Source organism: Pieris rapae, chromosome 3 (genome assembly GCF_905147795.1).
Source record: "Pieris rapae chromosome 3, ilPieRapa1.1, whole genome shotgun sequence".
NCBI lineage: Eukaryota > Metazoa > Arthropoda > Insecta > Lepidoptera > Pieridae > Pieris > Pieris rapae.
The window spans coordinates 2894099-2906379 of record NC_059511.1 but is presented as its reverse complement, the minus strand read 5'-3'; the positions used below and the strand labels follow the sequence as shown (position 1 = coordinate 2906379).

Genomic DNA, 12281 nt, shown 5'->3' with positions numbered 1-12281 from the left:
AGGTTATATAGCACAACATTTTTTTTTAAACTTTTATTAGGTCATTTTCAATATTTTCAATATCAATCTTTACAATACGTTATTTTATGTAAATGGATAAAACTGCATTAAAAAAACATTCAGGTAATGTCAAACATATGACAGTTATGTAGCAAAATAGTAATAAAGCTAGCTAAGTATTGAATAATTACAAATCTGCATTTTGTAATATTCTTCATTAATATAGCAAAGTCATCATGATTTGCAATTTCTTTTAAAAAAAAACCGTACTTTGGGCATTGTTATTTGTTATGAGGAAACAATGTATTATTATATATGACAAACCAGTTCTAGGTACCATTGCTGTTGTAAGAACAAAATGTGTTTAAATTGAGTGAGAACTTTGGTATAGGAATAACACAACTTTCAGTTTTTCAACAATGTGTACAAAATTGGACTGAAAAACCAACAGAAAAATGTTACAATTGTTGTTTTATTTTTGCTCAGGCATAGTAACATATGTATACTACTATCTTATCTGCAGGATATTTTTATCAAAACAGAAAATCTAGAGTCACGATGACTTGCAGAAAAATTAAAACCGGCATCCACTAAGGTGTTTATGTTGGTGTTTTTTTTATTGATAAAAAATTTTTGCTGCGCACCACCACTTTGTGGAACCAGCTGCCCACTGAAGTATTTCCGAACCAATTCGACTTAGGGTCCTTCAAGAAAAAAGCGTACCAATTCTTAAAAGGCCGACAACGCACTCGCGAGCCCTCTGGCATTGAGTGTCCATGGGCGGCGGTATCACTTAACATCAGGTGAGCCCCCTGCCCGTTTGCCACTTGGTCTATAAAAAAAAAATTAAAAACAAAAACCTACCCAAAAAAAAATTAGTGCCAATTATTATTATAATTTTGTGAATGAAAATAAATAAATGAAAAAGATGTAGAAATTTTCGTGCTATATTTGAGTACTACAGCTCAAATAAGCTGGAACTCTCTTAAACTGAACACATTTTAACAAATGGTGACATAGAATATGGTGACATAATATGGTCCGATGTCTTATAAATCTTGAATTATATTATTTTGTCTCAATTAAAATAAGACAGACAATTTTTTCCATATTTGATAAAAATACTGATACATTACAATCATTAAACGAAAAGCAAAACATTATAATAATATACAATATTTTTGAAAAGTAAAGAGGTAGGAAATTAAATGTTATTTTTACAAAATATAAGTTATTACTCACTATTATCTATGAGTAAGAAACACAAGTGGAATTTGTGGTTTTATTGTTAAGCCAGAATTCTAATTATATAAATCTCTGTATGACTTAGTTGATTAATAATTCTGAGGAAAATTACCTGATTTATGTCATCTAAAGTACATTTTGAGTTGAGACCTCACACCTATTTTGGGATATAAAATAAAGGTATATGGTTAGGTAACAAAAAGTCTATACTTCAGAATGGCTTTAGCTACTTCTGTTACGCTACATTCACCTGTTTTATTTTAATAATATTGTATTTAGTTTCTAAAAGAAATTATTATTTTAGAATATTAATAAGAACAGTTTTAAATGTTTCTTGTATTTTTCAGAAAGTTCAAAACATGTTAAATAAATAATGAAGCTATTGATACATAAGAATTAATTAATAGATTATCATATAATTTCACTTCAATTTATTATATAATTTAAATTATGTTGATTTTATTTATTATTCTATAAAAATATTAAAAATTTAAACACTAAGCACTCCTAAATCGAATATATACTTTTGTTCGGCAGTTTGACAACATAAGGAAACATTTAAATTAGTAATCATTTGAATATAATGATAGTCATATCTTGATGACATTGATTTTTATCTGTATGATTTTATTACTAACCTATATTTATTGTAGCAAGTATAATTTGTCTAATTTTTAAATATTCTAAGCTGACATGTTATATTTTTTGCAACTTTTAGATTGATTTTAAATAACAATAGATCAGTATGCAATTCTTATTTTGCTTTGCAATTGATACTAATTGCCTTCTTAAATAGCACAGCCATGACAGCAATTACAGAGCTGGGACACTGCTTATTACATGTAATTTTATATCATAGAGTTGTGTATTAATAAGAAAATATATTACTATGTTGCTTGTCAATTAAAAAATGAATAAACTGACTTGGCCATAATCCTTTAATTTTAGTCACACAATGAGATAAGCCTCCAAACAGAAACTCAAGAAACTCTTTTGTTTGTTTTTTCTGATACAAGATATTAATCTGAAGAACAAATGGTTATAAATTGATAACTATTTTACAAGTATGGTATTTAAGTTTAAATCATTAACTGAATTAGGAAAATTTAATCTTAAATGTTATAGGTAATTAGGCCAAATACAATTTTTCAATATGATAAGCTAACAAATCCTATTTGAGGTCAACCGTGTGTAAGTTCCGCCTTGGGGCTTCTAGAGTCATTAACCAATAACTCCTCAATCTATACTTCTTATAATGTTATTATTCTACAAAACTGGCGCATTGTTGATATCAACCATATCCAGTAATCACTACAACTAGTTATGGTAACTTAGTTAGAAAAAATTACATTCTCATAAGGTACATAAAGTTGAAAATCTTCCACAAAGTTTACGTAAAGGAAATGCAACAGCTTTAATTATGTCGAGATAATAGACTTGTTTACGAGTGGACAATGACGTAGTTAATAATTCAACATACCTTCGTCGCACAATCCCATATTTTTGCACTAAAACACTTTACTTTAATGTAATTTCATAATAAATAAAATTCAAATATTATAAAACAATATTCTAAACTTTTAAAATAGTTGGAAGTTAAAAAAATCCTATACAAGTTGAAAGGAGTTTGTAGAATATTGAAAATAATAGATATCTGTCACGTTCATTCAAGTTTGACAGTTTTTATGAAATCAATTTATGTCAAATTGACTTTTAACTTGACTGCGCTAGAAGATAATTATATTAACGCCATCTATCATAAGTTTATAATAATACAATATATATAACGCAAACGTTCTATCGCCAATAGATGGCAAAGTAATCAATCAAGACTCGCTACACATTTTATTATATTGTAAGTTCGATTTTATTCACAGTTCGAAGGAGAAATCATATTTATAAGTAAAAGATACAATTCAGCCTTTTGACTATAACAAGTATGATTTCTGGAAAAATAATAATCATATAAATATAGATATGTTGGTACAAAATGTTTGATTTAAATTAGGTAAGTAGGTACCTTAATAGAATTAGGCTTAGTAGGTATGTAACATTTGTAATATTTAGAGCTGAATAAAATGTGAACTTTTGCGTTATGTACTATGAGTTAATAACATAAGATCGTTCAAGTGCTGTACTATTAAAATTATACTTTTATTTTAGTAAATAGGTGCAAAGGTTCAACCCTACTGATTCGACCATTCTCTTGCTTTATATAAATACTAAAGGTTATCAATAATAATTAATATATGTATGTAGATCTATACTGGTATGTCAATACACGAAATGGACACTGGAACACATCCAGAATCTATTTATTTGTCTGACGGATTTATCATTCAGTTTTGATTTACGACTTAGGTACTTTTGACCATGGAATACCTAGACGTTAGAATACTTAATAAGTGTGTCATGTTGGTCCAGCCCTGAAAATTTCCTGGTGAAATTGGTGAGCTGCAATTCCGATACCGTTTTGAAGTGGAACATAGAATAAAAAGTGCTTTAGCCTAGTGACTGAACTTAAAACTTAACACCGGAATCTGTATAATCTTGGAAAGATAACTTAAATTACTTGGTAGGTAAATGATATGATGTTTCATTTTTGGTTAAGTACTTATTTCTCACTATATACCATGCAAAAATATGATTATTAAACAAGTCATTTCTTGTTGTGGGGTTGCATTTTCTCCTATATTTATATATACGGTACATCATGTGTTATAGACACCGCAGCGGTATTCTAATGTATTATGATTTTATTATATTCTTCAGTTAAATAAAGAAATTAATAATAATAATGAACCTATTAATCACAATAGTACAACCCCTACAACGACACTTTTGACGAAAGTATACGACACACAGAGTATCACATTATATGCATTAAAAAAATACCATAGGGTATTGATCTGACTGCTCATATTTGATGACTTATTAAATTCGAATATTCGAATGATGCGCAACCGTTTAGTTCTAAATATTTTCCGGGAGACTGCTTAACGTTTTATGTAAAAATATACAATTTAATTACGTGTAGTACCTACTATTATATTTAACCGATATTTTTAAACTCGCGCTAATGATGAAATTTATTGATGTTTTCGGTCCAGAAATATTGTATTTTTTTTTATTCATTTAAAATCACAGTGACAGTGAAAAGAACAGCTAAATCACGATCGTCTTGCTCATTGTAATTACTACATGACTCTGCTATTTGGGTTAAATAATACTGTTGTAATAAATGATAAATAAGTCACCTACGGAACGTTTTTCAAGTGTTACTTGTCCTAATTCTTGTGAATTATCGATAAAAAATTCTATTTCAAATTGTATCTAATCTTAATGATTATGAGTTTTTACTTAAGTAATTAAAACAAAATGGCTTATGATTTATTAAAACTTAGTTGCTATAGAGGGTAATGAATAAAGTTAGTTATTATTTAGTTTAGTTTAGTCTTATAATAATTGTAGAGCACGGGGTTTCCTACTTTATTATGTCTATGTCTTATGGTGATATTTTCATACAGTTTAACACACACTAAATTTTACAGATTGAGGTCGTGACTTCAGCCCCGGTAGTGATACATCAGATATTTCCATATGTACGCAATAACACTTCTTTTTACTTTGCTTTAACTTCAAAAAATCACAGGCGAAGGAAATGCACAAAGAAAATGATTTTCTCTGAGGCCAAGAGAAATAAAGGATAAGGGATGGATCAACATTGGATTATTAAGTTCAATGGCTATATAGAAATGTGGAGCAGAAATAAGATAAAACTAGAGTTAGAAGTAGAACAGGGAAATTACGTAGGGTTTATTATCGATTTGTATTTTCTTAATATATCTAGTAGTTTTAAAGTATCCAAGAGTTTTGAATCGATAACCCTACATTCTGGGGTGGTCACTATGCCTTAACTGAAACAGCATACCTACCAGGTATCCCCTACGATTACGATTACATATTATAGATACGATTACAGTATCCGATACGATATGATGTAATATGTCGATTAAAGTAATGAAAGTACTAATTTTTCTTTTTCGGGAGGGTAGGTATTAAATGTAAATCTTAACCACTCAGTTGGGAAGTCACCAGTGTTACAAATGTGTTTGAATAATCGTGTCAGTAAGTCTATGTTATCTTTTTCCAGGAGCTTAACGACCTCTATTAGGATTTGGGATGTTATCCGAACCTTGGGTTCTGCCCATTTAAGCCATTTTAACGCATGTAAAATTTCTGCTTTTAGCATGGGTGGACCAGTGTCATTTTTTTTTTTTTTTTTTTATAGAACAGGGGGCAAACGGGCAGGAGGCTCACCTGATGTTAAGTGATACCGCCGCCCATGGACACCCTCAATGCCAGAGGGCTCGCGAGTGCAATATAGACTAAAGTAGTAATTTTTTATTAAACAAGAAGTTGCCTTTGTCATCAATGAATTATATAATGATGCATGATCCGCAACATTGTGGTTGCACATCTAGTTCACACATTGTATCTCGCAACGTCACTTGGCAAAGATGTCTTGGCAGAGCGAAAACGCTGTCGTTCAATGACACCAACATAATTGAAACTAGGTGACGTTGCATTGACGCGATCCATTCATACCTTCCACATATTGTACACCTGTCATAAGCTAATAGTTCAGGGAGGTAAACATCAACATTGGCAAGATTTAAAGAACCAGAATACAATTATTACTTATTAACTCAGTGTGAAAGAAAATTAAGTATTAGTTTTAAGCCCTAGCAGGTGAGGCTTAACATTCTAGCGTCGCCGCCATTAAAAACAGTTTATTATGACTCACGATAAAGACGTATATTTTAAATCGCGTTTGACCACTCTGTATCAATTCTGCTCTGAATAATTATATGATAATATAAAGAGGCATCACAAAGGTGTGATGGATATTTCAGTGGGTTTTAAAGGCTACCAGATATCATTTAAACCTGACTTATTTAAAAGCTAAGAGCTTTGAAAGTCAATAATGAGATTTCGAGCCGCGTTTACAAGTTCGTATCCAGTAACGTATTTATTTGACGTAATTTTAAACGCAGAGCCAGAGTTTCACCAAATGTTAAGTAACACGCCACCCATCAATGCCAGGGGACTGCGGGGCCAGTGCGTTGCCGGCATTTTAAGAATTGGTACGCTATTTTCGTGTAGGGCCCATAGCATTTCATAGAAAAGTTGATTTCCAACCATTTATTAAAAATATGTAGTAATTGTAGAGTGGTTCAACTGTCCCTAAGTCAAGACGTAGAAACATTATTGCGTGTTCCTAACAAAATCTCTTGAAGATATATACATATTTGAAGGAAAAGGCAAAACGCGAGTACGTTTTATTTCAAAGATGTACTAAGAATATTTCAGCTTTTAAGTACCAATTATGTTTTAAGTTGGTATTATATTTAAATTAAGTCGTGTTAGATACACTATTTATAACCCAACAACGAAACCTACTTCACAAAAAAATTGGTTATTCAAATGGTCGTACGTGGACATATCCTGTACAACCAGACCCGCTCTCCAGCCATACTCACCAGGTCATTTGACTAGGTTGAGGCAGGCCAACGCTTCGCCAAGTAATCCTTGGTCTTCAATCCAGATCTTGTTCAAATCTACTTAATATTCGAAATTTTTGTATTTTTCCGATGAGTCATTGTTTTTGTTTTAGTTTACCAATTTAAGTAATTCATGATTTTTACATATACCAAGCGAAAATATTTACCACCCCACGCCATTATCTTTATACAGGGCGTCCCAAAGTTATAGGACGCCCACGTTCTCGTATCGCTTTATTTACAGCATATCTTTCACGAATCCCCCTAAAAGAAGAAATCCAATGGTGTAAGGTCCAGGGCCTATTCGTGCCAATCCAATTAGGAAAACGGTCATTTAAAAAATCTGCTCCTCTCCGACTATTTATTTTACTAACTTTAACTATTAATTCCTAACTTTTAAAAATAACATAAAGTTTTCTTTCAGTAAAATACCCTATCTACGATATTAAAGGAAGGTTTCCCTTCATGTCCCATTACTTTAGGACGCCCTGTATATATAATTTTATTATTCTGTACGTGTGTATGTCACTAAACTCCTCTTAAACGGCTTTTGTTTTGTTTGAGGATGGCGCCCTGGATGGGTTAGATTCCCAAATTAGCCTGGCAGGTAGCTCTGCAGTCGGTATGTAGGTTATTTACTTTGCATGTAATTAAATTTCTAAACGACTGGACGGATTTTGATGAAATTCATTTTTGTGTGGTAAGGTGTAGTCGGGATTTACAGTATTAGATATTTTTTGTATATAAAACGTGTGTACTGACTGTTGGATTCGGTAGTAGTAAATACAGGTGTTTATTAACCTGTACTGTTTACTTAAAAGCATTTATTAGAGCTATGCTTAACGATAAATAATCTGATTATTTATCATTGACCTTTGAAGGTTAATAAATTCGGTTTATGTTAAATACAAACTTGAATTAAATAATAGTATGCTTTTCATATTCCTGACTTGCTTTTCTTATTCATACAAATTATACAATGAAGGCGCCAGGCAGCGACTTGTAGTTATGATTTTATTCAAATTGACTGAATTATGTATAATGGTTATTGTTGCAAACATAGTAATAGGAGGCAAACGGTCAGAAGACTGGTTTGTGATGATAAACTGATGTTGAATGAACATTGCCAGAACGCTCGCAAGTGCGTTTCCGGCCTTTTACGAATTGGTAGGCTCGCAACAATGTAAATGTGTTCGTAATTTCTTGTATTTTTATTATATTTGGTTTTTTCCTATTTCATTTCATATGTTTGTTTTCGTCTGTAAATTTTAATAACTTAATATTCACTCTAGTCAATTTAGGGCAGGAGTGTTTTTATAAAATAAATAAATAAATAAAATTAATAAATAAATAAATAAAAGTATTTAGGAGTAGGTATTGAAACCCATATCCGATACCATTTTTATGTACAAGGACCAGTTTTGAGCAGTGTTCGGCTGGTTCAACGTGGAGTCTCTCTTTGCCAAAAGTCATAGGTTCGTTTTGTCTATGTGCATAATAATACTCCCTCACCAAAAAGTCGTAATACTACGCACAGAACCTTTGCCTATTAGAAAAAAACAAAGGATTCCGAAACTGAGAAAAAATTGACCAGAGCTAAAAGTTTGAAGCGCCACATGTGTTTATTGTGGACATATGGCTATACTTACTATGTTTAACATAGTTCAATAGTGCTAAGTTTAGCACTCTAAAAATTTTACCATAGTGTTCGTTGGCATAGGTTATGTATGATCTATTGGCAGCATTGCCACATGCTTGCATTCCCTTTTAATAATAAAACAGTAACAACCAATCACTTTGTAGCAATTTGAATGTATTATTCAGATAAGTCGATGACAGACGTAAATTCTAGTCTAAACTAGAATAGAATATTATTATATATTATCTTATACTAAAAGAAAACTGATTTTGATGGAAGCAACATACATGGCAACTAAAGAAATACCAGTTTTTATGCCGTTTATTAGAAAGCTTATTAAACGTTTCTAGCGACGACATTAGACTATTAATTTTAACAACAAAATATTATTTGTTAATCTGTCAAGCATTGGCTACATATATATGTATTAAGCAGTTGTATAATACGATACTTAACAACAGGGATTATTTTTATAACTTTTCAGTTCTCTTGCTATGTCAGATGTTACCATGTATGTAATAAGTTGGGCGATAGAGTGTATTATGAGAAATGATATTGATAGACCCAATCCGATATGTGCTATCTCCCAACTCGTGTGTGTACAAAAAATTGTGTATAGCAGGGTCACTGTGTCAACACTATAAATATGAACTATACTATAAGCGTGATAGTTTTCGTCAAAACGATAAATATGTTGTGTATGAGTTATTCATGACCTTGTTGCGATGAATGACCTCCTCTAGTAGTTAAGTCGTTTTATACTGTGTGAATTATGAGTATCAATTTTGTAATTATGTAATTAAATTGAAAATGAATAATTTGATGACATGCAACAAACGTTAATCATATTTTTTAACTTTATCTTCTTACTGCATTTTTCAACATTGAATTTCATAATCTAATAGTTAATATGCCTAGGTTTTTGTCATTGTCAAATTTTAGGACCATTGTCAAATCGTTTTCCCACGTTAATTATATGAAAACGCAAACTTATTAGTCAGACTTTAGAAAAAAAATATTTTCAGCATTTAATGAGATAATATACCATAAACAATTTTATTTGCAGTTATGATTAAGTATATATATCTAGCAAATTGTTGTATGTTTACGACAATTTCTCAAGGTCTTTCTTGCAACCAAAGTTACATTAAATAACACTATATAAACAGGTCACAAGATTACCACAGAGATGTATCACCGGAAGACTAATTTGAAGGGGATCCCTTGGGAAATAGCGCAGAGGCCGCACGTTGGATGCTACTTGTGTTTGCCGCCATTACTGACGGCAGTTTTTCTGTTCTCGAAAAACCAAATAGTTACATCATGTTAACTACAAAACATCAAAATTTTTGTTATAAGAATAAAATCATAAAAATAAAAATATAGATTACGAAATTTAAAAATTAATACATGATTGTAAATTTTATCTAATCGATCCGAGAAAGGCGGGAAATCAGTCGTTACACAATCGTTTTCTAGATAAAATATTATTATACATATTTGAAAATTATACAATTTATCAAAAGATAATTAAATGGATCATTTTGAGACTTTCTACTTCGTACACATTAAAAACGTAATGAAGGATAGGATGCATATGCGAGATATACCTTCACACCTTCTTGTGCTATACATAGATATAAGACATCAATTAAGAAAATAAATATTATTTAAACAAGTTTTCTAATTATCATACTGGTACTACCAATCTAGCGACATCTTCAACTTGGTAGCATTTCGTTTATGTTAGAACATTTATCAAGGAATTTACGTTTAAAAACTCATGCGATTCAAAACCTTATGACTCAAACATAGATAACAGAAAGCTACAGATAACGTCGCACGATGACCCGGATTTAATGATGTTTTTATACATAATGTCAATAATAAACAAAGATATAGGTAGTACCTCCAGATTCATATTAATGTAATTATTTTAACTAACCTACTCTTTGTCTATTGTCGAATGTTTATTTACTTAAACAAATAAATTGCCATTACGTCACTCCAGTGCAGCTTGTACGTACATATTTACACTTATAAATACATCTACACACAATTACATACAGAAAAACAACACAACATTTATCATTAAAGATTAAAAATGCACACTAACAATTTCTACCATTAAAGGAACTGGCATAAGCAAACTGACAGTTCGCTTGACGGATAATTAAATATGTCCGTTAATATATGAAGTTCGTTAAGTACATATTTAAATGCATAGTGTGCCCTTTTCAAAAGGTTAATTTTGGCTGAGGAATAGTAACTTTTTTCGCTGTTGTAATGTTTGTACATAGTTTGATTAAAAAAGGCAGAGCTATTTAAAATGGTGCAACTGATTAATTTCTAATGTGTGTGTCTCCTGTACATAAATCTTCTGCAACATTGTTGCGTCCTGTTGATAATTTTTTTGTTGTTTTTTCCTCGGGAACTTTCTGCTTCCCTTTAACGCCTTTCCAGTACCGATTTTATTACAATAATTTTAATATTCTGAAGCTAAAAATGTGCATATTTTTGGTTATTCTTACTTCGAGTATTGAGTCCATTTAATTTAAATAAGTATAAAATTATATCAAGAAAACGGACTAATTAGTGGAACGAAACACATGTAATTAATATACAACATTGAAATAACCAATCTGTAATAAAAACATGTTTCTTATTGCAACTTTTATATGTATCTGATAATTTTGCTCTTTGTAATTCATTTAAAGAAACAAAAATACCTATTGTTATTCATTTAAAGTGAAATAGCTATGAAACCCTGCACTAGTGATAGATGATATAGATAGTCGTAAATAGATAGTCTCGGTTTTATACTCGTATATTTATGTAATTGGGAAGTTAAAAGGTCTTGTAAATCTGGAATACATGTTTTAATTTCACTAAATCCACTAAGAGATTTTATCTAAATAATTATACAATTATTAATATCACAAATTAAACTCAAACTCAAACTGTAACTCACACACATACTTATGAACGTCAACAGAAAAGATGTTAAATTGATTCTAAATTTACATTTACTTACAAATTCACAAGTCAAGGGCGTAGTGCGGGCAATAGAACAGGCAAGAAACTCTCCGCCACTCGTTGTATTCGCTAAGTTTTGAGTCAAATTTTTTGAACTGAAATCAATCCCAAGGATTAGGATCATTTCAATAATAATCGTTAAATTTATAAAAAGCTATATTGGTTAATTTATGTTTAGCGAGAGTGTTAAATGAATTTAGTGACAATTCTCTAATTTCGCCTGGTTGATCGTACGCTTAGATTAGTTAGTAAACACGAAACATAAGAAAAATTATATAAAAGTAGAATATGAATGTAAATGGGCGGTCTTATTGCTAAAAGCGATTTCTTCAAGACAACATTAAATAGTATTTGTCCGACGACGTAGTTAAAAAAATAAAGGATCATTTCATACCTAAATAAAATTATAATAACTTCTATTAAGAGTGAAGTTGACTCATTAATAAAATATTAAGTCAGATAGGTACCTACCTCCCTCAAATGATAGTTATCTAAAATATCATATTTTTCGAAAGCGTAATTTAGATATCATTTAATAATAAGATAGTTTACTCTGATATGAAATCTTAAGCCTAGATAAATAATAAACATTTAATTGTAAATAAAATAAGTTGTATTGATTTCGATTGAATCGAATAATATTTATAAATATATGTATATATATTAATTATATAAAATATTGCAACATTGCAAACTGCCTGCTCGTTTGCATATATAATATATTATGGGGCTTCTAAACGGGCCATGTTTTGCTGCAATTGATCGCTGCAACACATGTTTTGTATAGCCACTTATGG

At 30.6% G+C, this 12281-nt stretch overlaps 1 protein-coding gene across 2 annotated transcripts in view; it reads right to left on the bottom strand.

Moving 5' to 3' along the window:
- Positions 1-12281, bottom strand: part of LOC110991551 (transcription factor HNF-4 homolog) — a 34368-nt gene that overhangs the window by 16734 nt on the left and 5353 nt on the right. The window contains exon 1 of one of the 2 annotated variants that reach the window (XM_022256956.2): positions 2726-2878. The exons of the other annotated variant lie outside the window; for it this stretch is intronic. Coding sequence (XP_022112648.2) covers positions 2726-2744 — 19 coding nt within the window. The 5' untranslated portion in view covers positions 2745-2878. Of the gene's footprint in view, positions 1-2725; positions 2879-12281 lie in introns of those variants that run through there. 2 annotated transcript variants of the gene reach the window in all.